Here is a 25964-nt window from a genome sequence, read left to right as displayed (position 1 = left end):
ATTGAGGAAGAGGTTTCATGGAGCACTTCGAAAACCAAGCAATATACTGTTGTATAAATAATACAAAATATACACAAACAAACAACAAAACCTGTTTATACCTATATGCAACCCGACATCTTCAAAAACAAGTATGCCTAAAAACGACAAGAGATGAGTGACCCTTAAATGAATTAGGTCAACAGATCTAGTACAGTGTCTTTTTCCTTATCGAAACTTCAGTAAACTTGCAATATCATTGACACCCGTTTATAATAAAAAAAAAAATAATATTGCATTGTAAACTGCCTTTTATAGTATGTCAGTTTATACTCGAATAATTTGTTTAAATGTCCTTTTGTTCTTTTTATTTTGGACATAAATGAGCAAACTTATATATAGCTTTATGACCTTAAATTTAAATTCATCATCCAATCAAAATTGGTCTACGTGTGAATAGTCATAATTCTGAGTTCTAATAATACACTATTTTATCAACATTCTCTAATATCGGATTGTGTTTTCTTTGTACCACTGAGGTAAGACAATTCGTTTACTAGTTTTATTATCAGATTTGAATTACCCATATGAACAATGTTAAGTCATTTACCATCTTATTCATCTATTTATGTTTATATTTCAAAACATTTTGTATTCAATTGAATTTGTCATTTTCAGTATAAGTTCAAATAACATAAAGAAATTGTTTATTACACAAACTATCAATACACTCATCATAGATACCAGGACTAAAACTTTACACTTACCCTTTACCCTAATTTATATTTATTTATACTTAAAAAAAGAAGTTTTAAATGTAGTACATGTAAACAAAATAATTCACTCGAGGTTTTTTATAGATATAAATGGGAAAAGAGTGTTTTTTAAATATTTATTATCCTTTGTTTTTGTTTGTTACTGTTGTTAAATAATTTAGAAGAAATTTTATTATTATCTTGGATTACGTTTTCATGAAAATAAATTGTGAAGTCGTTTTTATTTTTGAACAACGCCAACACTTCTTCTTGGTACCAAGAAACAAATCATACTAGCTGAACATATATGTTTTTGGTTTAACGTTTCGTGTTATTTTTTTGGCTGAAAACATATGCTTCAAATAATTCAAACCAAAATTAATGTCAAATCAGATTCCAATATTGCATTAGAATAAATACAACATATCCAGCTAAGATAAAATATTCCATTCATCCCCCTTTCACCTCGAAGCAGGCTTTGTAAAGAAGGGGCGAAAGTCAACAAAAGGAAAGTCAAAGTCATAGATCGAAAATAAACTGAAAACGTCATGGCTAGAAAAAAGAAAAAGACAAGCAGACAAATAAAAGTACACAAGACACAACATAGATAACTAAAGACTAAGCAACCAACAAAAAACTGGGGGTGATCTCATGTGCTGCGGAAGTGTACGCAGATCTTGGAAATGTTTGGCATTTTAAACATTGTTCTTTCTAGATAAATTTATATTTGTACCTTATATGTTACTTGTTTTAAATATGTTTAATGAAAATGCTAGGGACGAATTCATTTTCATTAACAAACCGCAATTGCTATCAACTTTCGAATCTCGAAACATAATTGTAGAAATTTGACTCAGCTTATCAAAATATTTTTTACATCTAAATATCGTTTATCATCACTAACATATACAAGCTTATACATACAACTTACACTTGAGATATTGAATTTGTTTATAATAACGTTTGTTGATTTGAACTTATTCATCGTATATTTTATTTGCAAAAATTTCACATTTCAACAATAAACGATCCTTATTCTATTTATGTCACATGTCATATATGTGTCCTAGATACTTGACAAACTAGATTTGAAATAACCTTCCTTCTTATTGGTGATATTTATTAAGAACACATATTAACACGCATTGATCACTATATAAAATAAGTGTATTTAGATTAAACAAACTTATATATAGCTATATATTCACTGTCCAATCAAATTTCATGTTTGATTATGACGTAAAATAGTCACATTACTCAGTTCGAAATTTAATCTAGTTTGTATTGACATTCCAGCATATTGGAAATTTCTATTGAAGACTGAAGTAAGAAAGTTTTGTAATTTACTTAATCATTAGATTTAAATAAATCGGAACAGTTTTCAGTCATCAAATCATCTGAAGTATATATTTTGATTTCTTTTGCTTTCCAGGAATAAGGCATTTTCTGAAAATAATTAGATGTGAATACCCTCAGATATGAAAACATAGAAACAATGATTTTGACTCGAGGATTTTGAAGTCTAGGTAGAATTATCTTTGTTAAGTTTAACAATAACATTTGACATGTCCAGTTGTTATAGTTGCGCGTAAAAAATATTGCATATAGGTCAATATCAAATACAAATTTAAGAAAATGATCATTTATAATATATTACAATTTTGTAGATTTGATACAAAACAGTGAGTTATAATAGTTGTAAGAAACTTGTTTACAACACAACTTTTCGAATATTCCTTCTCCCATTGTTTTTGTATTATACGTAAATAAAAAAAGGATTCGGTGTTTTTAATTTATATCAAATAATTTATCCTAGTATTTATTTATTTTTAAATTTGCAGGAAAGTTTAGTTTAAAAATGTTTTTTACATTTGTGTGTCTTCTTGTTTGATTATCTATCTTTATTTTCATTTTATAGAATAATATGATTAGTACGAGTTACGTTTTTAAAGCAGTCATGTATATCTTTAAACCATAACACAACACCTGGATCATTCCGAGAAACAAGTTATATTATCCACGATTATCACGAAATGTGTTTTAAGTTTTGATCATTGGCGTGTTTGCTGAAGTAAAAGTATATTTTCCTTATACTCTATTTTATTCTTTTATCTTATTAAATAAGTTGGGATTTTTTTCAAGTTTAGAGAAAATGTAGAAACAAAATCTCATCTTTGATGAATTGGATAGTAACAATAGAAAAAAAACAGTCTTCACGTTTGTACTATTCTACGAAATGAAACATTTATAAATGTTGGCAGAAATTGTATAAAAATAGACTGTATCATGTGTATGTAACAGCAGTTTTGTGTATTTGATACCTTTGTGATCTAAAATGAATTGTATTATAAACAAACTTCAGAACTATATTTCCCCAAATAATTGTTTGTTAGTTACAAAAAACAAGGAAGTTTTTTTTCTCAATGTCAATAATCAATACACTTGGGTATTTTGTATAAATCTATATATAGATAACTATCTATAGAGAAATTATATTGAATTATCTGTTTATTTATTCGTTTGCCAATCAGTTTTTCTTTAATTTATTTACTAATTGATATTTTCAAAAAATTTATTTCTTACTAAGGGTTACGTTTAAATTCCTTTTTTTTAATGTTGTTACATCTACTTTTGAACAATGACACCCACTGGTTGATTCCAAGAAACAAATCAAATCTTTGTGTAATTTTCGCTTTTGATTCTGTTTATAAATGTTATGGGAATTGTTAACAACGTGGTTGAAACGTGACATAGGAATACATAATAAAAATTATTCAAATAAATAAAGTATTTCATTCAAAAAATGCATTTCATTTTGAATTACGGTTGGTGTATCAATCATGATGTATATGTGTGATTAAGGTAGCACAATACAAAGATTTCCTAACTCCAACTCTCAAGTTTTTAAAATGCTGTAACTTTCTTAATTGTTAGTATTATGCAACAATAATGTAACCAATTATAATGATAACTGTGTCTAAAATATTTTTCACCAAATTTCCAATTTCATATGAAATTAACTTCTCCATAGGTATTCCAAGAGGGTTGATTTTATTATATGTTGTACCTATGGCCATTATCTACAAAAGGGGTCTCAGATTTCAGATAGAATATATAGAACAAATTTTGCACCTAATTAAACATTATCTTCTTTTATGTGGTTAGGATGTTTACACTAATTTCAGATTTATGAGAGAATGGAATCCCATAGGGACAATTTGAGACAACCTTTTGAAGCCCATGATATGTTGATTAAGATTTCGTTAAAATTTTCTGTATAGTTAAAGAGATGATAGAGCTAAATTCATTCATGTGAACTGACCGAGATTTTTCCATTTTTCTAATTACATAATAATTGATTACATAATGATTGCATAATAAAAATATTGCATTCATATAAAAGATTAATCTTTTATCCTCGCTTTTATCTATCTATATATACCTCTTTTATTATTTTTTTTATACATTCATAAGAAAGTTTATACAGCATTTTAAAGGTTAGTGATTGGGAGTAAAAAAATCTTTGTAATGTGCTACCTTAAAAGTGTACATCCAAACACTAAACATATTTAAACACTTTGTATAGTCAAGTTATATGTATTATGCATATCATGTTAATAAAACGACACTTATATTTTTGATATAGCTGATCCATGTTATCATTCAAGACTATATATATATTGATATGTTTAGATGACTACAAACTATAGTCTTATGTATAGCACTTGAAGAAATTTCCGTTTCCGGGACAGGGAATATGATATACGAGAAAAACATATTTACAATTCTTACTCAAGTTCATGTCTTGATAGTAATTATTTGGCAAACACTTTATTGCTTAATCAATGTATATTCACAAATAATTTGTACAGAATTAAAAATTAAACTCTGCAAATATATAACTATCTTACTATTTTTAGAAAAGCTGTTATAGTTATTATTAGAGATAGGAAATTTCTTAATTTGAATTTCGATAGGATTTAAAATAGAAACAGAACATTCGCATTGTGACAGTCTATACAGGTATGAATCATATAAACATGAAAAGATTTGTATTACTTTTAAGTATACATGTAAATTGCACGTATGCAGGTTACTATTTTTCACTTGTGTTTTTGAATTAAAAAAAACACGATATAATATTCTTTGAAGATGTGTACATGATGTGTGGTTATTATTCAGTAGGAGGAATTTCCAAATATAACTTTCCCATGTCTAAATATTCTTTATGGGCCTGCTGAAGGACGCCTCCGGGTGCGGGAGTTTCTCGCTGCATTGAAGACACATTGGGGGTCTTCAGCTGTTGTCTGCTCTATGGTCGGTTTGTTGTCTCTTTGACACATTCCCAATTTCCATTCTCAATTTTATTTTATTTTTTCGTCTGAATGAATGAAAAGGTATCGGTAAATATACTAGTATTCAGGTCAGGTAAATCTAGAAATACCAAATGTTGATCTACTACATAGAAAGAAGCACTATTTTTTAAATTATCTGGCATTATTGCACGTAAATGAAATTATAATTAAAATTTACAATTAAAATAACTAAAAAAAATCTTGTTATCAGCTTAGGGAATATATTATACATGTTTTCTAAGTTTGAATGCGCGTAACCTAGTTTGGTCATTGCAAACTGTAGCATGTTAGTGGAAGGTTGTGACCTGCAAAGTGTTCTAGCCCTGCCATATTCTATATGCGTCTGTCACAAGTTAGGACATTGTTATTTAATGGTTGTAATTTTTTCTGTTTCTCATATTATCTTTTATTTTATTATTTTGCAGTATAGTTTTAGTCATTGTTGGATGCACTACGATGTGATATTGTTGTGAATGTCTGATATTTTGATCTATTGTGGAGATTTGTTTTAATTGCAATAATACCATCTCTTTCTATTTTTATACTATATAAACTTTTAAATATTTGGTTAGTAAATCAAATATGAAACGCAACTGGCAAATTCCTTTAGTCTTTCGTACATTGTGTATTGTCCTTCAAGACGTAATTTTAACATGTTTAATACACGTTTGATGCATCATTGCCTAAATGATGTTCGGTTTAATTAAACTCGGATGCAAACAACTATTAAGCGTCAATACATGGTGACGTTATTAAATTTGATTGACGATTAATTTCAAAGTCAAAGATAGACTACTATATTTTGTAAATAATTTTAACCAACCTTTTTGTAAATTGGATTATTCAATACTGTGTTTTTTTTTCTTCAGTCTACGAAATGTTATACATAACTAAACAGTCATGTTTTCTTAATGTCTAGTATGAATTGGGGGCTGAGAGTGTCATTTCTATGTTCTCTGCTTTTTTGTTGTTGTCAATTTATCACTATTCTACATATCGTTTCCCGAATTGACTTGAACGATTGTTTATTCTTATCATTTAAATTTTGATATTTGATATTTTTAATTATATATTTTGTATATGTAAAAAGATAAAGTATTTCGACAAGTATATCTATAAGTAAAAGGCAGAAATTCTTGTCTTATTTTCAGATGAATTTAAATAAAATCGAGTCAATCGTATTTTGTCTCTTCACCAATGTATAACAGTATTAATCATGAACAAAATGTATAACTATAATAACTTGATGAATATAAATGTGAAATTAGATATATGTATATTGAATCTACCAATATTTATAAAACATGACGGAATTTTTGTACTGACAGGTTGTGCTATATTTGAGCAACCAAGGTTTTCGAAATAAAGATTCTGCATGGTATACAATTATGATATCTCTTTTCTGTCTGTCGAACTGCATAACTAAGTGGATACGTGTTACCATTCTGACTGACTGAAATATATATTGATCAATTTAAATGTTAAATTTCAGTTACAAATTATTGTTTGTGTTCCTTTAAAATACTGATGTTTAAAATTATTATCATGCTAATCCGTACAACATAAAAAAATCGAATATCTTACAAATATAAAGCTACGCTCCATCTGGTACAGGGTGGAAGTATAGCAGTACATGTGGCCAAACATATACATGCCTATCAATAAATAAATATATGTATACATTAAGTAGGGATATAATTATTGTTGAACAATAACTGATCGATTATTCGATGATTTTATCGGGCGATACTCGAGTACTCACTCGGGAATATATCAACAACACAGAACCACACAAAAACGAAATTCTGTGTTTTGTTGTTCGATGGATGAAAACCAGTCTACATAAGTACCTTGGATAATGAATAACACTTGTTTTTATGAACATATTTTTATTTGATGATTTTAAGAAGAAAAATCATATCAAATACTAGTATTTGATAATCGTTAAGAAAACAAGTGTATCGTTTACAAAGGCGTAATGATTAGAATTTCAGAGGATGCAACGAATTTATTTTAATTGGAGCAATTTTCTTACCAACTTTTATAGGGGACAGTCGGTTTTTGCAGCTTTCTAAATAACATTCTTGCAGACGAGGATATTTGATCTGACGGCTTTAAATATAAGCTTAGGTACAGCCTAAATATTTTCCGAGATATTTTAGATGACAATTAATCACAAGCATTCGACACAAAAAGTTTTTCATTTACTAGTATCATTAATTAGTGATGGTTTTTTTTAATATTCCGAAAGAGGTTCTCAAGAACATCGATTGTAAGAAAAGAAGACATCAATATTTTAACAGGAAACCGATTACTCGAGTATCGTTTTGGTATGCGATACCCGGATCTACCGAGCGATTCTCGAATACTCAGGTACTCGTGGACATCCCTTCTATTAACATATATATCGGATGTATCGTATCGGGGTTTTATTTATTTCGAATGCATTTTTTTAGTGTGTTTGAAAATCATAAATGCTTGGTGACTAGACATTTTGAACTAAATAAGCTTTATTAAAATAAATACTCATAGATACATAGTAAGTTATTTTTTGGTTAAAATAAGTACATAAACAATGTTTTAATTTGATGTGATACCATGTGGCGACATAATTCACAATGAATTGCATTTACTAAGAATTGTCTGTATTTTTGTTCTGAAGTAGTCTATAAGACATTTCTATATCAATCTGTTTTTTTCTAGATGCAAATTAATTTGCAATATTTCAAAATTGATTAGGACAGCGTGTCTTTTAATCAACACTTACTGGATTCTTCCCTGTTCATGCAGACTGTGAAATGAAATAATTTTACATTAACATTTTACATCTCGCTTATGCTTAGTAAAAAGGTATTGAAGTAAAAAGGTATTGAATAAAAGAGTGCGTTTAATGTACCTTTAAATAGATGATGAATAAGGGGCGAGCAAACTAAATAACAAAAGTTTCGAGAAATAACTTGAATAGAATCCCCAGCTTTCCTCTCTGTTTTTTTGTGTTCCCTTCCTTTCTACTGTTGCAACCAATCGAAACCAAGTTCTAATTCGTATTCGATAAAATGATATATCTTTTGTTTCAATAAAAAAATATGAAGTTTAACAGATAAAATAAAAGCATTGTGCATATGATGTAAATCTCGATCGTTCGCTCTATTGTCATCAATTAATGGTAATTATTGTTTAAATAAGAAGTTTGAAGACAAACACCTTTTATTTGTGTTTTTACTATATTAAAGGGCAAATAAAATACTATACACACTTTACTGAACACATGCACATGAACTGTTTGCCTCAAAGTCACAGGTTTTCAAAAGAAAAACTGAAAATACCAAAGGGGAAATTAAAACTTTAAGTGAAAGACAAACTGTCATGACGCGAAACTTAAAACGACCAAAAGACACCCAGCAGTCTTCAATACACAAGTCAACATAGAAAACAAAACCTAGCTACACAAACCCCAAAGGAAAACTTGTTAATGCTATTGGAAGCTTTTATGCAGATCTTGCTCTACATGAATAAAAAAACCCCATCATAAAAAAAGACAACAGTAGTTTACCATAAGTTAAATTGATTAAGCAGACAAATCAGGGTACCAAACTATCAAAATCAAGTGAAGTGAATCGATAGACGTGAGACCGGGTACAATTAACTAGATGGAAACAGCTCATAGTACTAGTTAAGTCGGAATTTCTCGTTTGACTCGTTAACGCAATAGAAAAAAGTTATATATATTTTTATTTATTTATAGTTTCTTACGTCTTGATACTAACAAGTATTGTTTTACCCTATATATTGTCATTGTTGTTGTTGTTCTAAAAAGAACTAAAATAATTTTATCATTTGTTTTGTAGATATTACTATTTTCAATGATCATGCATTATATACAGTTTAAACCAGTTCGATACCAAGATGGAAATATGCATTGTACTTTAAAATTGAGAAGCTTCGTGTAGCCCCTGTTTCGAAATTTGATATCCCACGATCGGCACGAAGTGATATAGAACACATATTTATAAAAAAAAATATAGTACTAACTTGTATACCGTATTTACTAGTAGTTAAACAAATCAATTCACATGATTATAACAAATAAAATGGGAGTATTGACTCAACAGCATGAAAATTACTGGATTATCAAGTCTTCTAAACTGATTTTGATGTGCAAAGAACAACATAAGAAAGTTAACGCCACAGGAAAACACCGATATTTATTTTTTAAAACATCTTTTCATGCATGCAACGACATAGGAATGCTTGATGATCAAATACGAGATTAGTCTATTCTTACTTTTTGTTTAAATTTTAAATTAATTGACATATTTGGCACTGCAAAAACAGTTTTGAGAACATAAGTTGATAAAAAAATGGCTTTGAGTACTCTAAATACGTTTAACGCGACTACAAAACTGGCATCATATGCGAATTGGAAAGGACCCCATCATCCCATCATCATGGCAGGAAAGGGATTTAGCTACAGTGGACAGGATTTCATCGTTGAATGCGATTGTTGTAAAGCTAAAGTGGATATGAAAACTGAAGACATAATTTCATTATCAGATAGCCATTCAGGGAGTTGTAGAATAAGTCAACTTTTACGAGAGAAGAAGGCAAATCCTATTGTAGGCCAAGGGGATCCTTTTTCTCAACAAATGCATAGTGAAAAATTCACATACGAACTTTTGTTGTATCCGTCCTTGGCTTCAATAATGTTAGCACAAAACGATGAGTGCCCATGCCAAGTATGTTGCCGTGTAAACCATATGCGTTCCACTCTGTTTCCCTTCAGGCCCAATGATATGTATGGCTATCCAAGGATCTATGGAAAAAATCTTATAAATTCAATAAAGCAAAGATTAGAGGAGCACAATGGACCAATACATCCACAGTTAACAGATATAGAAGAACGCCAAAGAACTTTTACATTGTCCGAGATGGATGAAAATATTGAAACTTTGGCTGAAGCAGGGTTTTACTATGCAGGTAAACATGTTTATTGTTTTTCTTGAATTAAGTAGTGTTGCGTGATAACTCACAGAACATATTCAATGATATACTTATAAGGTAAGGTTAAAGAATTTGTGTCAGATGTTTGGGCTCCTTGGTTTTTTTCTCAATCAGTCAAGGATGAAATATTTTACACCAAAACACCTTTTTGTATATACTTCTTTAACTCATAAAAGTTCATTTACCAAAATTTAAGCTGATTTTAGATTTCTTTTATTTTGATTTAAATAAAAAATCAAATATCTCCTAAAGGAGCTTCATAACCTAAAAATATTTAAAGATCTTTTTGTTCCTCAACTTATGCTCTTCCGACTTTTAGAATCAAATTTAAATTCTAGATTTTCTTTATTTCACATAAGTAAATCCTTAACCCTAACCTAAGTGAAAACTTGTTTCAAATCAGGAACATCTTAAATCTTTTTATCTGACAGTTGTCTTCCATGGTAGAAAAACAATATATTAACTTTTAATCTTGTGACACATATGACTGATATTAGTCAAACCTTTGTAATCAAAATAAATAAAATTGAGAATGGAAATGGGCAATGTGCCAAAGAGACAACAACCCGACCATAGAAAAACACATTTAAGACTTGTAAATCCATATAATATTGTATTTATTTATATTTATATCATTTTAAATATTATTTCTTTATAGTTCAAAGAAAGGAAATCGTATGCTTTTACTGTGACGGTAGTCTTCGTAAAGAGGTTCTTGCAACGAACCCATGGAAAGAACACGGTCGATGGTTCCCAGTCTGCCCTCACGTTATTAAAACAAAGGGAGAGTCATATGTACATGATATAATGATTGTAAGTTATTATTTCTTAAAAACTATGTTTATTTCCAAAAAAGACAAGAAATGTATTCTATTATTCAAATAAAAACAAAATACCTCATAAATGAAAATATATAGTTCCACCTGAAGAACTAACCTTTATAAATTTGATAAACGACATTAAACCGACTAAATCTAAAAAGAATTCAATTTGTCGTAGAAAATCCTAAGGTTTCGTTTAAGTGTTTAAATTTCATACATTTTTTAAAACTATATATCACTAGGAAAGGATGCATTCAGCATATGTAGCATTTGTATTAAATGTTTAAAATAAACAATGATAAAGTTGAGTTAATCTAAGTGTATATTTCAACCAGTTTTTGTTCTATGAGTCTTCTTAATACAAAACGTTCATCTGTCATAACATCAAATCATACACCTGGTTACTTTAATGAGTAATTTGTTCTGTTATGCCTAAATTTCGGTGTTCTTGCTTTGAATATTTCACTTACACTAAGAAAATGCGAAAATTCAACCTAGTGTTAATGTTTGTTTTTTAAATATTGACATGAATCCATATTGTGTATGTTGTGTAAAACATTTTGCCTATTTTATAATACAATTTTTGCATATTGATATGTTTAAAAATGCGACGCTTTTTACCACAAACAAATCCTTTCTCTATCGTTTTCAGAACACTAAATCACTGAAGACACACCTAAAAGGTTTGTATGATAGATTTTATTACAAACTTTTGATTTTTACATTTTCCAACAACAATTGACAGAGGGAGGTCAGTGGATTTCTAAACTTTAGTCGGAATGCTATGATCACAACTGTAGATAAGGAATTTAAACATGTATTAAGTATGTTAAATATTTTAATAGAATAGTTTTTATCACCTTTATTCGCCAAAAACAAGTATGCCCTTCTGCTTTATCGATTTTGTCAATTTAACGGAGATATAAACAACTGTCATTCATGTGGGAGGTTTATCTAGATATAAAAACAGACGCAATCTTCCATTTCCTTTGGAAAATTACTGAACCACGTCAGGAATATAGTTGTTTTTCATTTGTCCCTTTATTTATAACGTTAGATTTTTTATAAAAAAAAGTATTAATCGACCATTTTTTTATTTTAATTCCAGTTCAGTAATTTGGTTTATACATTTTACAGGTTTAAACAGACCTAAAGATATGAAGCTGTCTATAGTATTAGATGCTATAAACGAAGGATATCCTAGATGTATTATTCAGCAAACGACTCAAGGTTTCTTTTGTGAATATGGTACGTAACATAATATGAGGGTACCAATAGTTTTCCTAATAGTGAATAAAAGTGGGGGGATTTAAAGAATAGATAAAAATTGCATGTTAAGATAAGAAGAAAAGAGAACAATGGCGAAAAGTATAAATAAAAGAGAAATGGATAAAAATGATATAGAATACAGAAATGAAAGACCCTCTGTCGATTTCCTACATAATAAATTTTACATTTAATATTTGTATGCAAGGTTTAATGATTTGTTAATTAAATGTCGGTTACTTTATCAAAATGAAGGGAAAAAACAAAGCATCTATCGATATCGTATCCCTTTTCTTCTTGCAGGAAGCTTTCCAAATCGTGAAGAATTTTTCAGTTGTGTTGAGAGTATTAAACAATGGAAGACCTTTGTAAACGTACCATGTGTTTAACTGTTCTAATATAAGCCATGAGAAGAGTTGTTTATCGAGACCATTGTACACGCATATTCATAAAAGGTTTTCATAAACTTTTAAATTTAGAGAAACACTAGTTATATGATATGGGGGCTTGAACAGAGCTACTTTAAGTCAAACATGTATTGACGATTCTTGTAAAAGGACTTTTAACTGTTCAAAATATATGTATTTTGAAAATGTGATATCGGTTGTTTGCTGAACATTACATAAAGTATATGATAAAGACTTGTCTACCGTGACCTAACAGTTGGATTTGGTAGAATAGAATTAACTTAATATAGATAATGTGTATCTGCTTATACAAAGTTTGTCTACGTCGATTTGACGTTAAGGTTTGATAGAATATGAGACAGATATTTTAAATATCATATTTTTTTTAAACGCATATATTATTGATAAATGAGCAAACCCAAGTACTTTGGTTAATGATGTGTTTACCCAAACAAAATAAATGTAGTTAAGTAAATCTGTAGATAGTTAATACAATATATATCATAATGTATGGGTGCAATGTACTTTTAATTTAATATAACATATCAACAAAGACCGTTAATCCGTGATTTGTTGTGAAAGCTGGGATTTGCTAATGGTACCCAAATGCAATTTAATTGGAAAATGTCCAAACAGTGTACCAATTATCCTTATAATTTTGTTTGAATACTGGAAAATAAATACCAACTCTGTTGAGTCTATGTCACTTACCTTGGTATATTTGCATATAAAACAGAGGTAGACAAGAATAATTGATTATGAAGGGCAATTACATCTAAAGGGGTCAATTAACAACTTTTGTCATTTTACATATTTGTAGATCTGAATTTGCTGAACAATTTTGTTACATACATTTTATCTCTCTATTATAATATTCAAGATTATTACCAAAAACTGCAAAAAATAAACTTCTGATTCAAGGGCAGCAACACAACAACGGGTTGTTTGATGTGTCTGCAAATTTCAGGTCAAATATATCTTGACCTGATGACAATTGTTATCGCATGTCAGTTTTTGGTCAGATGAGCTTAACAGTTACATCCATCAACTTATATTGTATATCCGATTACTGTACCTAATTGAATGTTCACAGCACATGCAATAATGTTTTAATTGATGCAGATTTGATAGAGAATATATTAATCATTTATAATGATATCTCACAAGTCAAAACAGAAAGTAACTAATAAAAAGGCAGAATCTAAGCGCCCGAACACATCAAACGAATGATACAAAATATCAAAATGCAGTTTCAAATATCATTGACTATGGTAAGGCAACACTCTATAAAAGAAAAAAAGTGTTGTATTTTTTACGAAGATTAAATCATTTCCTTTAAATAATATAAATTGTTCATTAGTGTATTACATTAGTTGTTTTCAAGGTGTTTGTTTAGCATCCATAATGTAATCTGCTGGCGGTTGATGTCATAAACTCATCATATATGCCAGACATATTATTTGAAACGTTACACTCGTGTATTGAACGTAGCATTGAATATCTATGTATAAGATTATTGTACTCATTTATTATTTGTTTTTTTTCACCAACACAAGTATTATTTCTAATATTGTAACAACCATTTTATTATTATTAATCATTAATGTTTTCACTTTTTAATATTTTATTTCATTTGTGAAATAGTTTTGTTCAAACGCGATAATGATTTGCTTTCATCATTTTCAATTGTTAGTATAATATGTGCATGTATGAATCTATGTTGATTTATTTGCTTTAAGCAAGTTAACTTATCTGCAGTCGTTGCAAATATTTATGAGATAAACATCACTTACTGACAAAATAGGCAGGATTTTTGTAAATATACCTATAAGTGGGTATAGGCACAATAAATTACCTGAATTGTATGGTAAAGTGTTGTCAAAGCAGACATTTTTGTTTTAGTTTTTATTTGATGCTTGACGGCACTTATGTTTTTCAAACTTATACGTGATGACTTGTGAATACTTTATGACGATCATTGTTGGCAAACATAATCATGTTTTTCTGAAGATACTTTTTGATATCAGTTGTAGAACTGATACAATGAATCAACTATTTTTATACACTTTGAACGTTATCTTATATTTGCATTTGAAAACTTTAGGTACATAAATTAATGGACAGTTGTACGTGGTATTTGGACGAAGGACTCAATCTAGCGTGATAGCTTGCACCATTAACGACAATCATAATTGCTCTGTTCACAATATTGACGGACTAAAGAACCCCAACGGAGACAAATATTATTATTATAGTGTGTCGAAATATTTGAGTTTTCTTTGCGTCATTTTCTATGGCTGATGTAAGATATTCGTCTTAGTTGCATCATTTAATATTTACTTATACCAATTGAAATGCATGCAAGTATGATGGGGAAAGTCATTTCTTATTGTCAGTATGTTTTTTACCGAAATGAGATATAACGTTATGATACGTCAAACCATTTCCTTATGATTTTATTTACATCCAAATCTAGGTTGTTATTCTTAGACTCGTTGATTCATTAGTGTTTGAGTTGGTATAAACTCTACCTAATGTTTTAGCTCTTTTGTTATCTATTCTGATGAAATATATAAAAACATGCATGAACTTTTAGTTGGGTTTTCTCATGTTTGTAATGTATAGGTTTTCCTAAAGTATTCACTGCTTGCATAAGACGAAGAAAAACTCCAAAATTAAAACTTAAAAATGGTATTTGTCATGATCACAAATATTTTCTTAACTCGGTAACTCAATTCTCTAAATCGACTAAGATATTTGTTTATTAGATCATTTTGTTTTATGTCGGATACGGCATGCCTGTCGAAATAACTGGTATCCTTCATCATATGTTTGTTTCAAAATGTTAATATGTATATTTGAACTTTTTTTTTTAAATGTTAACCGGCGTTAATATAACTCTATATACTTATCTTTAATTTTAAAATATTACTAAATCACAAATATTTCTTCGCCATAAGTATTACTCGATTTATTTCACTTGACTGGGCGGAGTTTAACTAGTTCACTCATCATAGACCAGTCCATCTATAGACATAATATATATAGGATAAACTCCTAAATGAAGTGTCCAGTTTTGGCCATTGATCCAGTTCAAATATGTAAACACTTAGTTTATGTGTATTCGCAAAATAAATAATGAGAAACAACCGTTGATTTTCTTGTAAAGCAAAGTTTAAAAACATAAAAAAAATTTACAATTACAAATTTGTAAATTTGAAAGTAAAACCACGACGACATCAGTTACAAAATATAAATAGGTCGTTATTTTATAACGTTTTGAAAAACTTTTTTCTCTTCATTATATAGCGAATGATTTTAGGGGGGATGCACGGGGATAAGTTGCAAATGGAATTGATCATATTTAAGCTAGAACAAATAGGGTCTAAATATTTTTTTATATATATATATATATATATTTATAAAATACGTTTAAAATAAATCTCACAATCTTAAAAACTTTCAAACAGAATAAAACTATGGCCGATATTTAAAAAAAAATTGCTTTAGCACATGTAAATGGTATAAAGGAGTAGGTCCGGTAAGTGCCGATTTTGGCATCAAATTTCAGGTTTGTCAAACGAAAGATTTTGAACACTTTTTAAACACTTAAGTGGCTATTTCAAATGATTCAATTACTTTTTGTGAAAGGTTTTGAATGATTTAGTCATTAAAACGCTCTGATTCAAGCTTAGATATGAAAAATCTGTCAAACAGGCAAACAAATGTCACTTTTCAGATGGTTTTTGTCAAAAATGACAGTGGCCGCCTCCGTATTCATCCTTAACCTTTATATATGTTATGTATTATTATTAAATAAAACTTACATTTCAATTATAAGAGTGGACACGAATGTGGCCACTTTTATTTAAGATGGAAACCGTCTAAAATTTAACTAAAATGCTCAAATTGAGAAGATTTCCATAATTTAGCATGACTTAATGAGTCTACTACCCGATATATGTGCATTGTATTTTCAAAAACAGCCAATATGAATGTAGCAGAAGCATTCTACTTTCAAATAAATAACTAAAAGTTTATATTGTAACAATTTTGTAAAACAGTTATATTTTTTGGGCCAAAAGGGGGTCTTACTAGACCTACTCCTTTAAACTATTTCGACCGTTATCGTTCACTGAGTTATTTTCTGTATATCTCTTTGGTAAGACTTTTGGGTGATTATTAATCAGTAACAATAATCATGATAATATTACGGAAATCATCCTTATCACACACATCTTTGAATAGACTCCCCTTATGCAAATTAAGACGTAAGTTCCGCCCGATCAGTTAAATTAACATTAGTAATAACATCAAAGTCCGAATTCGTGTCTAAAAATAATTTTCCGATCAGGAAAGATATGAAAATAGATAAACTAACATAAGAGAGGATGGTGTTGAGTTTTCTGCAATACAAACTACAGAAAAAAATTGTGTACCAAAGCGAAAATAAGTTAACAAACATTAATAATGATGTTTGCAAGGAGAAACCGCTTACATTGCAGAGAATAATCGACAGGTTCCCTTAATTAATCCTTCATTTTTTTAAATAAAATAAATAACGGGTCACAATATTGCGTATATAAACTTTTACCTGACCTCTGACCTATTTACATCTCAGTGGTGTTTGTTATATTGACAAACAAATGCATGATTAATATTAATAGCCTTCTGTACGTTTCATGTTGTTTATATTTGACGTATATTGTGTTGTAATCTAATTTGTATTTGCATTATTTTGTTGTTGTTGAAATTTCAGACGAATGTCATGCTCTTCTTGAGTAAAAGGAAAATGCAAAACTAAAAACCTATCAAATGGTAAAATCACATTCTCAAACACATCAAATGAAAAAGAAAAGAGCTTTCACATTCCTGACTTGATACAACCTCACTTTTATAAAATTGATTACATTTTTTTAATCATTTACATTTGAATTATTGAATTCGTACTAAATAAGTAGGTTTATTTAATCTTTCTAATCAATATAAAAAATAACTGAAAGACCTTATTGGAAATCCACCAAGTGATACAGTATCATAATCATGTACATAAAACAGTACCTGAAAGCGACACAAAAATGTTATAAGTGCAATATAACTGCAAGACAACGAAATGCATCTTGTTACACATATAATTTTCTCTCGTATTTTTTAATGAATTGCACAAAGCACTTAACATGAGTATTACAGGTATTCATTCAGCTTTTACAAAACTTTGAATTTTTCGTAAAACTAAGGATTTGTTTATCCCAGGCATAGACACATACATTAACAACTATAGGTAACCGTACGGCCTTCAACAATGAGCAAAGCCCATACCGCATAGTCAGCTATAAAAGCCCCGATATGACAATGTAAAACAATTCAAAGTTCTGACTATTTACACCACTGGGTCGATGCCACTGCTGGTGGACGTTTCGTCCCCGAGGGTATTACCAGCCCAGTAGTTAACACTTCAGTCTTGACATGAATATCAATAATGTGGTCATTTTTATAAATTTCCTGTTTACAAAACTTTGAATTTTTTGTAAAACTAAGGATTTTCTTATCCCAGGCATAGATTACCTTAGCCGTATTTGGCACAACTTTTTGGAATTTTGAATCCTCAATGCTCTTCAACTTGGTACTTGTTTGGCTTTATAAATGTTTTGATATGAGCGTCAATGATGAGTCTTATGTAGACGAAACGCGCGTCTGACGTACTAAATATAATCCTGGTACTTTTGATAACTATTTACACCACTGGGTCGATGCCACTGCTGATGGAAGTTTCGTCCCGAGGGTATCTCCAGCCCAGTAGTTAACACTTCGGTCTTGACATGAATATCAATAATGTGGTCATTTTTATAAATTTCCTGTTTACAAAACTTTGAATTTTTCGTAAAACTAAGGATTTTCTTATCCTAGGCATAGATTACCTTAGCCGTATTTGGCACAACTTTTTGGAATTTTGGATCCTCAATGCTCTTCAACTTGGTACTTGTTTGGCTTTATAAATATTTTTTGATATGAGCGTCACTGATGAGTCTTATGTAGACGAAACGCGCGTCTGGCGTACTAAATTATAATCCCGGTACTTTTGATAACTATTAGTTAAGTTTTGTTATGGATATTTTTTATTTATAATCCTTATCGTCTCCGCGAACTGAGGAATTGTATGTGATATAAAGACCGCTTAACAAATACTAATACTAAGTACTGAGTAAGACTTTTGTATTTCGGCTTTCTATTAAAATAGATTTCAATGTTTGTCTAGATCACGAATTCACTAACACTTGCAAAAAATGTTTTTATCATGTTAAGGATGCCGATCAATTACATCAAGGAACGAGTTTACACATACATGAACAATTTTTTATAAACAACCATCTCAGAAAAATGACTTAACCTTATGTTTAGTTTTGACTATTCACATAGTATTTTGATTTTCTCTTTGATTTTGCCACTTATAACGTGACACTTGTACCCAGTTATAGTAGGGCTTGGATTTAACATGACCGTTAATACAAAAAGAAAATGTGGTATGATTGCCAATAAGACAACTGTCCACAAGAGACCAAAAATGACCATACATTAACAACTATAGGTCACCGTACGGTCTTCAACAATGAGCAAAGCCCATACCGCATAGTCAGCTACATAAGGCCCCGATATGACAATGTAAAACAATTCAAAATTCTGACAAGCATATTCGGAAACAAATTACTGAATTCCACCAAATTTTATAAATTGGTTTGAATATACAAAAAATATTCAAAAAATAAATTTTCAAGAACTTTATATATTTCAATAACATGTTGATACAAAGACGATCAACTTTTATATTTTAATAATCAAAACTATCATGATTAAGATTTCAACCAAAACACTTGCACATAAATATTGGTATCATGTGCTCAATTGATATCACCAGAGTTCTATCCTAGCAAACCAAAGAAACAAAAATGACAACTCGATATCAATACGCAGTCAAAATTCAAATTCAAATATATTTTATTGCTAATCAAAGCGCCAACAAGGAGCAGAACAATCAACATTAATTACATACAAATGATTACAAGTGATTCAATATGATTAAGACACAATGTTATAAAAAAACAAATATTAAGACAAGTTTTCCAATAATTTTCCGAGTTTCTGGAGTATGAAAATATCTTCAGAAGACATTAACCAATACATTGCGATTTAATATCTAAACCACTAAAATTTATAAACTGTTGTTTTATTTCATTTAAATAGCTGAAACGAATATTTGAAAGTTTATGGCACGGAAGAAGAAAATTAATTTTCTGACACTGTCAGATGTTTGTACCTTCCCCTCTCAATCTCTAAATCGTGAGCACTGATACGGAATTTCGTTAAGTAATTTGTATATCTAAAATTTTGCAGTCATGAAGAAGTATGTCACAATAAAAAAAATGTTAGCAATCCAACTATACTAACAAAAATTTAAAGGAGTAACGTGCTGTAAAGAAAAACCGGATAGATGAAAATTGCTATTCGTCGTCGTAATCGTTGCTTGTGCAGTCATTTATCATATCATTGACAGATCCATCTTTGCGCATCCCCTTTTTTTATTCGATTACTGTGACATGCAGAAGTAACAGTTATATAAGTTTGACATTTTAAAATTTGAGTTATGCCGCTTTTTCCAGTGATTGTAACTTTAAAACTTCAAAACGTAGAGAAAATTATGTTGCGTCGTTGTTCTCCTCTTATATTTGTTGCGTTTCTCTCAGTTTTAGTTTGTAACCCGCATTTGTTTTATTTCTATCGATTTATGAGTTTCGAACAGCGGTATACTACTGTTGCTTTCATATATACAACGTTTTAGCCAAATTGGTATAAGTAAATCCGTGCAAATTTCTTATAAGTAGAATCATACTAAGACAACGTCACTACAACACTATTGCAGCAAACTATAACTCGATCTCCTTGAAAGGAGTTTGTACACTTTTTTTCAATGCTAAACATAGTCCTTTCCCTTGTTAACAAAATGCTGCTATTTGATGCTTTGCATATAGAAGATAATTGCTTCAGTACTAGCAATGATTTCCATAACACAAATTAAGAAAATACGATATTGGTTAAAACGAATATAATTATGGACCCATTCTAATACATCTACTAGGGTGCGCTCGACCTCACTGATTCAGCACGAGAATTTATGGAATTTAGAGGTATAAGGGGACTTCTCTTAACTCTGTATAAAAATTCAAAACAGAAAGTCCCAAATCTAATAGCAAAGTCACGAGCTCAAATACATCAAACGAATGGTAAACATCTGTTACATTCCTAACTTGGTACATTTCTTGTAACATATACTTATATTTTAATGTAGAATGGCAAAAAGAAATTAATGTTGACATTATATATTATACAATTATTACCTTTGTATGAGGTTGATACAAGGAAATATGGATCTGAAAGAAGTATATTGACTGCGGACGAAGTTATTGTTTATAGCCTTTCGAGGTATGCAGGACATATCAGGTGGGATTTTCAATATTTTTGTTATAAAAAAAACTAAGCCACACACACACTCACAAAACATGAAATAATAAAATTTAATGAAAACACTTTTTTTAACGGAAAAAATTGAGAAAAAAAGGTGCAATTAAATGCGTAATGCATATACATGTTGCAATGACAATGTTTAGCAAATAACCGCACTGGAAAAACAATGAGACAGGGGTAATCCGTAAAATATGTGCAATTCATGTCTCAGACAGAGTATACAATGGAACACTTCCGGCTGACGTCTTGTATCAACTCTATATAGCTAAGCCGGGAATGTCATAAACAATCAATAAAAGACATCAAACAAAGTATATCGGTTTTTTTCACAAAATAACCGTGCAATTCACTTTTGCTTTTGCAATCCGCCGTTTTCTATAATCCTCCGGAAATAAAGTTTAACATGTGACTATCCATGAACAAATCAAATTAATTCAAAAATACGATTTGATCAATAATATTTATCCTCAATAAATGAACGTGCATGCAGATAAACAATTGTAAACATAAAAAAAGACTGATTCATGTAAATAGATCGTCGTCTTCCACTTTTTTGCAGCGACCTCTGTTGAAGGTTTTTGACGAAATAGTTTTGTATAATTAATTCGGTGTTATAACAAACAATTAGGGATTTGCTGTCCGGCTGTATAGTATTGGATATGCAACGTTTAAGTTCTACCGATTATTTCCGAAGAACATAATATAGGAATGTCCAATGTGTAGTTTCAAGAATTTACTTGTAATAATGTAATCACTGTCTCTGTTATCGCCGATTACATGGATAGATCAGGGAAATATCAACTTTTATAATTGACTCCTCTGTGTAAAGTTCCAAACACAGCAATGTATTTAGAAGTTCCAGCTCCCCTAGGAAATGGACCGTTAATTTTTAGCTTTTTCAACTTTCATAAGAATTTTCTCGTTTTGAGACATTTTTCTCACGGCAGTCGTTGATTATTTTTTTTTCATACATATATATCTTATCCTTTGCATTTTGTTACTCAGTTGCTTCATTGCAGATCAAAGACATGCTTCATCAATGTGTCTTCTTACATATATGCATATTCTACCAGTTCCCCGAAGATTTAAGACAGATTACTTAATTTCAAATATTTTGTGGAATTAGAATCATGAAAATTAAAATATTCTGTACGCAAATTGGCAAAAGTTAATCGGGTAAATGTGACATTTTCCAATTTGTATACAGGACCATATTGCAGCCAAACATAAATAACATGTTTTGTATTTGAACCTTTGTAACTTATATAATAAGATATTACAAAGTGGGGTATCAGGGACAACTCTCCACCCAAGTCACAATTGGTAAACGTAAACCATTTAGGTCAAGTACAGTCTTCAACACGAGCCTTGCCTCAAACTGAACAACAAGCTATAACATGTATAAAGAACCGAAAAGTTACTAACAGTAAAAATAGTCAAAAATGAAAACCAACGGTCTATTTTAAAAAAAAAAAAGAAACAGCATTAACAAACAACAACCACTTAACATCAGGACAGGTGCACACGAATAAAATGGGGCTTTAATATGTACAAACCGTCACCCTCACCTGAAATAACAGTGTAAAATCATAACGTAGAAAGACACACTATAGAATATAAGTTAAGAATGGCTTCACTCAGAAAAAGACATATTTTCACAAAAAAATTGAACATAGGCTAAATGAATGGATATGATATATCACACAATGTAAATACAAAATCAATAAAATAAGGAGTGAGATGTTAAATGATTTTAAAACCTGGGCATCACGCCGCCATATAAAATTATGTACACAGGAATATTAAAATAATTTTGTTATAAGGTAGTTTAGTTTGATATGTTGTGTCATGTGTACTATTGTTTGTCTGTTTGTCTTTTTTTTATTTTTAGCTATCGCGTTTGATTTATGAGTTTTACTGTCCCTCAGGTATATTTCGTCCATCTTGTATACAGTTATGGAATAATTATAATACATTTTTTTAAATGAATAGTATTAGAGTTTATGATATGATAACAAAAGTGAAAATACCAAACACATCAAAGCTGGTATATTTTCAAAATAGAGAGACGATAATTTAAGCTAAATAAGTAAATATTGAATAAAAAAAAATCCAAATTTGAACATTTAGTGATGCTATTGTAATATAACTTCAAAGTTGGTTTTCTTTGGTAAATTTTCTTGTTTTACTTGGATAATTTTTGATCATTTAAAGCTAAAATATGATCACGATAACAGTAATTGTTTTTAAACTGATATCTTGAATGGCAATAGTGGTATGCTCCAACGAGTTCCGTCATAATTTGTGATTAACAACAATATATGAACAGGTCTTCAGTTACAGGGATTAAATAAATCGTAAATATGAACCTACAATCAGTCGATGAACCTGACTTAGGTTATGATTTATGTAGAAATAGTGACTTAGAACATTGACCTGTTGTTTCCCTCATCATTTGTACTTTGGAAATATTTATCACTCAATCAGGTTTGAATTGCATACAGATATGGTTTCATTCGGTAACATTTTCAAATTTTTTTCATTATCAAAATTTAATAACAAACATCACCGATTTATATACGATAATTGGAAAAGCGAGAAGATTTCGAAAAACACCGAACTCCAAGGAAAATCTTTAAAAGTCCCTTATCAAATGGAAAAATCAAAAGCTGAAACACATCATTAGGAAGTGTGTCAGACAAAAAAAAAATTGATTTCGAATATTTTGATTCACAAAATGTAATTTATGCTTACTTTCGTATTAACATGTTTTGACCTAATAGACAAAAAAGGATACGGTGTATGTTTATGACACAAAAGCATCAACTGTACAGAAACAAAAACACAGATGCAAGAGGAGCAACGCTAACATTGGTGTCCTTCATTTCAAATAATGTAAAATGGAAGACAAAAGCTACGGAGTAATATCATTAGCTTGCAGAGACATCAAACATTTGCTGTCAAAATTGAATCCGAAAGTCACGTGCACACTAAAACGTGCAAACACAACATCAAAAATGGCAATAACGGAACACATCACAATATATCATATATAATTTATCAAATACTCCGTTGATAATATCATGTTTGGGGATATCACGTCCGTTAAAAAAAGGATGAGATTTTGATTACAATAATTGGAATAAATCCGTTGTCATCTGAAAAGAATTCGATTAATAACGACCTGGATCTTAATAGTTTTATTCTAATTTAAGAAGGATGAACTTTACTTCTTGAACCCTTCGGTTCAATAGTCTCATGGTAAGCAGCTACGTTCTAACCACGATATCTTCTATAAAAGAGGGACGAAAGATACCAGAGGGACAGTCAAACTCATAAATCGGAAATATACTGACAACGCCATGGTTAAAAATGAAAAAGACAAACAGACAAACAATAGTACACATGACACAACATAGAACACTAAATAATAAGCAACACAAACCCCACCAAAAACTAAGGGTGATCTAAGGTGCTCCAGAAGGGTAAGCACATCCTGCTCCACATGTGACACCCGTCGTGTTAATGATGTTATTACAATCTGGTTAATAATCTAATTCAGTAGGTCACATTCATGAAAGGAAATAGGATTGTAGTTACGACGTAAGGAACATATCCGATATCATTTGTGAAACGGATATTGCATAACGGTCATCCAACTCGTGATCTCGTCCGTAAAATTTCCGAAAGGATGATTTCAACTTCACCATTTGGAACTCTTTGGAATATATACCAATCTCAATATATTGAATTACGTTGTTGAGCTTTATAGGAGTTTTATGATATATGGTTATTTGTCCAAAAACAAAAATACGGAAAGTCGTTCATTAAATGGATCAATTATTTAACTATCATATAACTGGCTAGGTTCACACATTTTTGGATATGGATAATGATAACAGTGTGTATTCATTAGGTAATTAAACAGCATTGTTTAAACACTGAAGTATTTGTATTGATTCTTCTTGATTTTTTAAAAAGTAACCGACAAAATACATTGTGACTGAATGCTAACATACTTTGATGTACTTCCTAGAATTAAAACAAAACTCCATTGGTTATTTTTTAAATACACTCATCATAGATACCAGGATTAAAATCTATGTTTACGCCAGACGCGCGTTTAGTCTATAAAAGACTCATCAGTGAAGCTCGAATCGTTTGAAATTGTTTAAAAAGTCAAATAAAGTACGAAGTTGAAGAGCTTTGAGGCCCTAAACTTCCTAAAAGTTTTGCCAAATACAGCTAAGGTAATCTATTCCTGAAGTAGAAAAGCCTTAGTATTTCAAAATTTCAAAGTGTTGTTAAGGTACCAGTCTTGTATTACAACTCCAGTTTCCAGTGCATGTCAAAACATGGAGGGAAACAAAATAGTCCATTTTTTTCTGAATTTTTTTCTGGACTCAATTTTTTTTGTTTGATTATAGGTTTATGCTGAATTGAAACATATATACAGATTTTTAAAAAATCTTGCATCTTTTTGGGGATATCAATCCAGGAAAGCGGAAGGATATCATGTTACTGGAAGTGGTGCGGCCTAGTAAAAACAGCAAACAGAAAGTAGTAAAAAATTGTTTTGACTTCAGGGTTACGGAACTTTTTATTCTTCGTGGCATGACCCACTTTTTTTTCGATTAAATCACAATTTCACATTAGTACATACATGATATGAACATGAATTTTTCTTTCTATGTAGCATTTTTTATTTTTTTATTTTTAAAGATCAGCTGTTTAGCATGTAAGCCTATGGAGCAGTTAATTACAAGACTGCAACCTGCATAGGGTAAATTTTTCATATGTTCACTACAAGAAAGTAGCTCATGTGGACTTTTGTGTGCCCAGAATGAAAAAACATCGTGATTT

The 25964-nt window shown here is 30.0% G+C and overlaps 1 protein-coding gene across 3 annotated transcripts in view; it reads left to right on the top strand.

The window, feature by feature from the left end:
• The first annotated feature begins 467 nt into the window (after positions 1–467).
• Positions 468–25964, top strand: part of LOC143047592 (death-associated inhibitor of apoptosis 2-like) — a 94429-nt gene continuing 68932 nt past the window's right edge. Inside the window, exons 1-6 of one of the 3 annotated variants that reach the window (XM_076220710.1) lie at positions 468–518; positions 8938–10066; positions 10749–10903; positions 11564–11594; positions 12049–12159; positions 12481–13254. In XM_076220710.1, the coding sequence (XP_076076825.1) occupies positions 9451–10066; positions 10749–10903; positions 11564–11594; positions 12049–12159; positions 12481–12566 (999 nt within the window). In that variant the 5' untranslated portion in view covers positions 468–518; positions 8938–9450 and the 3' untranslated portion in view covers positions 12567–13254. Of the gene's footprint in view, positions 519–2398; positions 2417–2536; positions 4758–8937; positions 10067–10748; positions 10904–11563; positions 11595–12048; positions 12160–12480; positions 13255–25964 lie in introns of those variants that run through there. The other 2 variants (XM_076220709.1, XM_076220707.1) reach the window with 2 other exon arrangements.

The sequence above is a fragment of the Mytilus galloprovincialis genome, chromosome 10 (genome assembly GCF_965363235.1).
Source record: "Mytilus galloprovincialis chromosome 10, xbMytGall1.hap1.1, whole genome shotgun sequence".
Lineage (NCBI taxonomy): Eukaryota > Metazoa > Mollusca > Bivalvia > Mytilida > Mytilidae > Mytilus > Mytilus galloprovincialis.
Note: the sequence above shows the minus strand (reverse complement) of the source record. Positions and strands in the feature narration are given on the sequence as shown.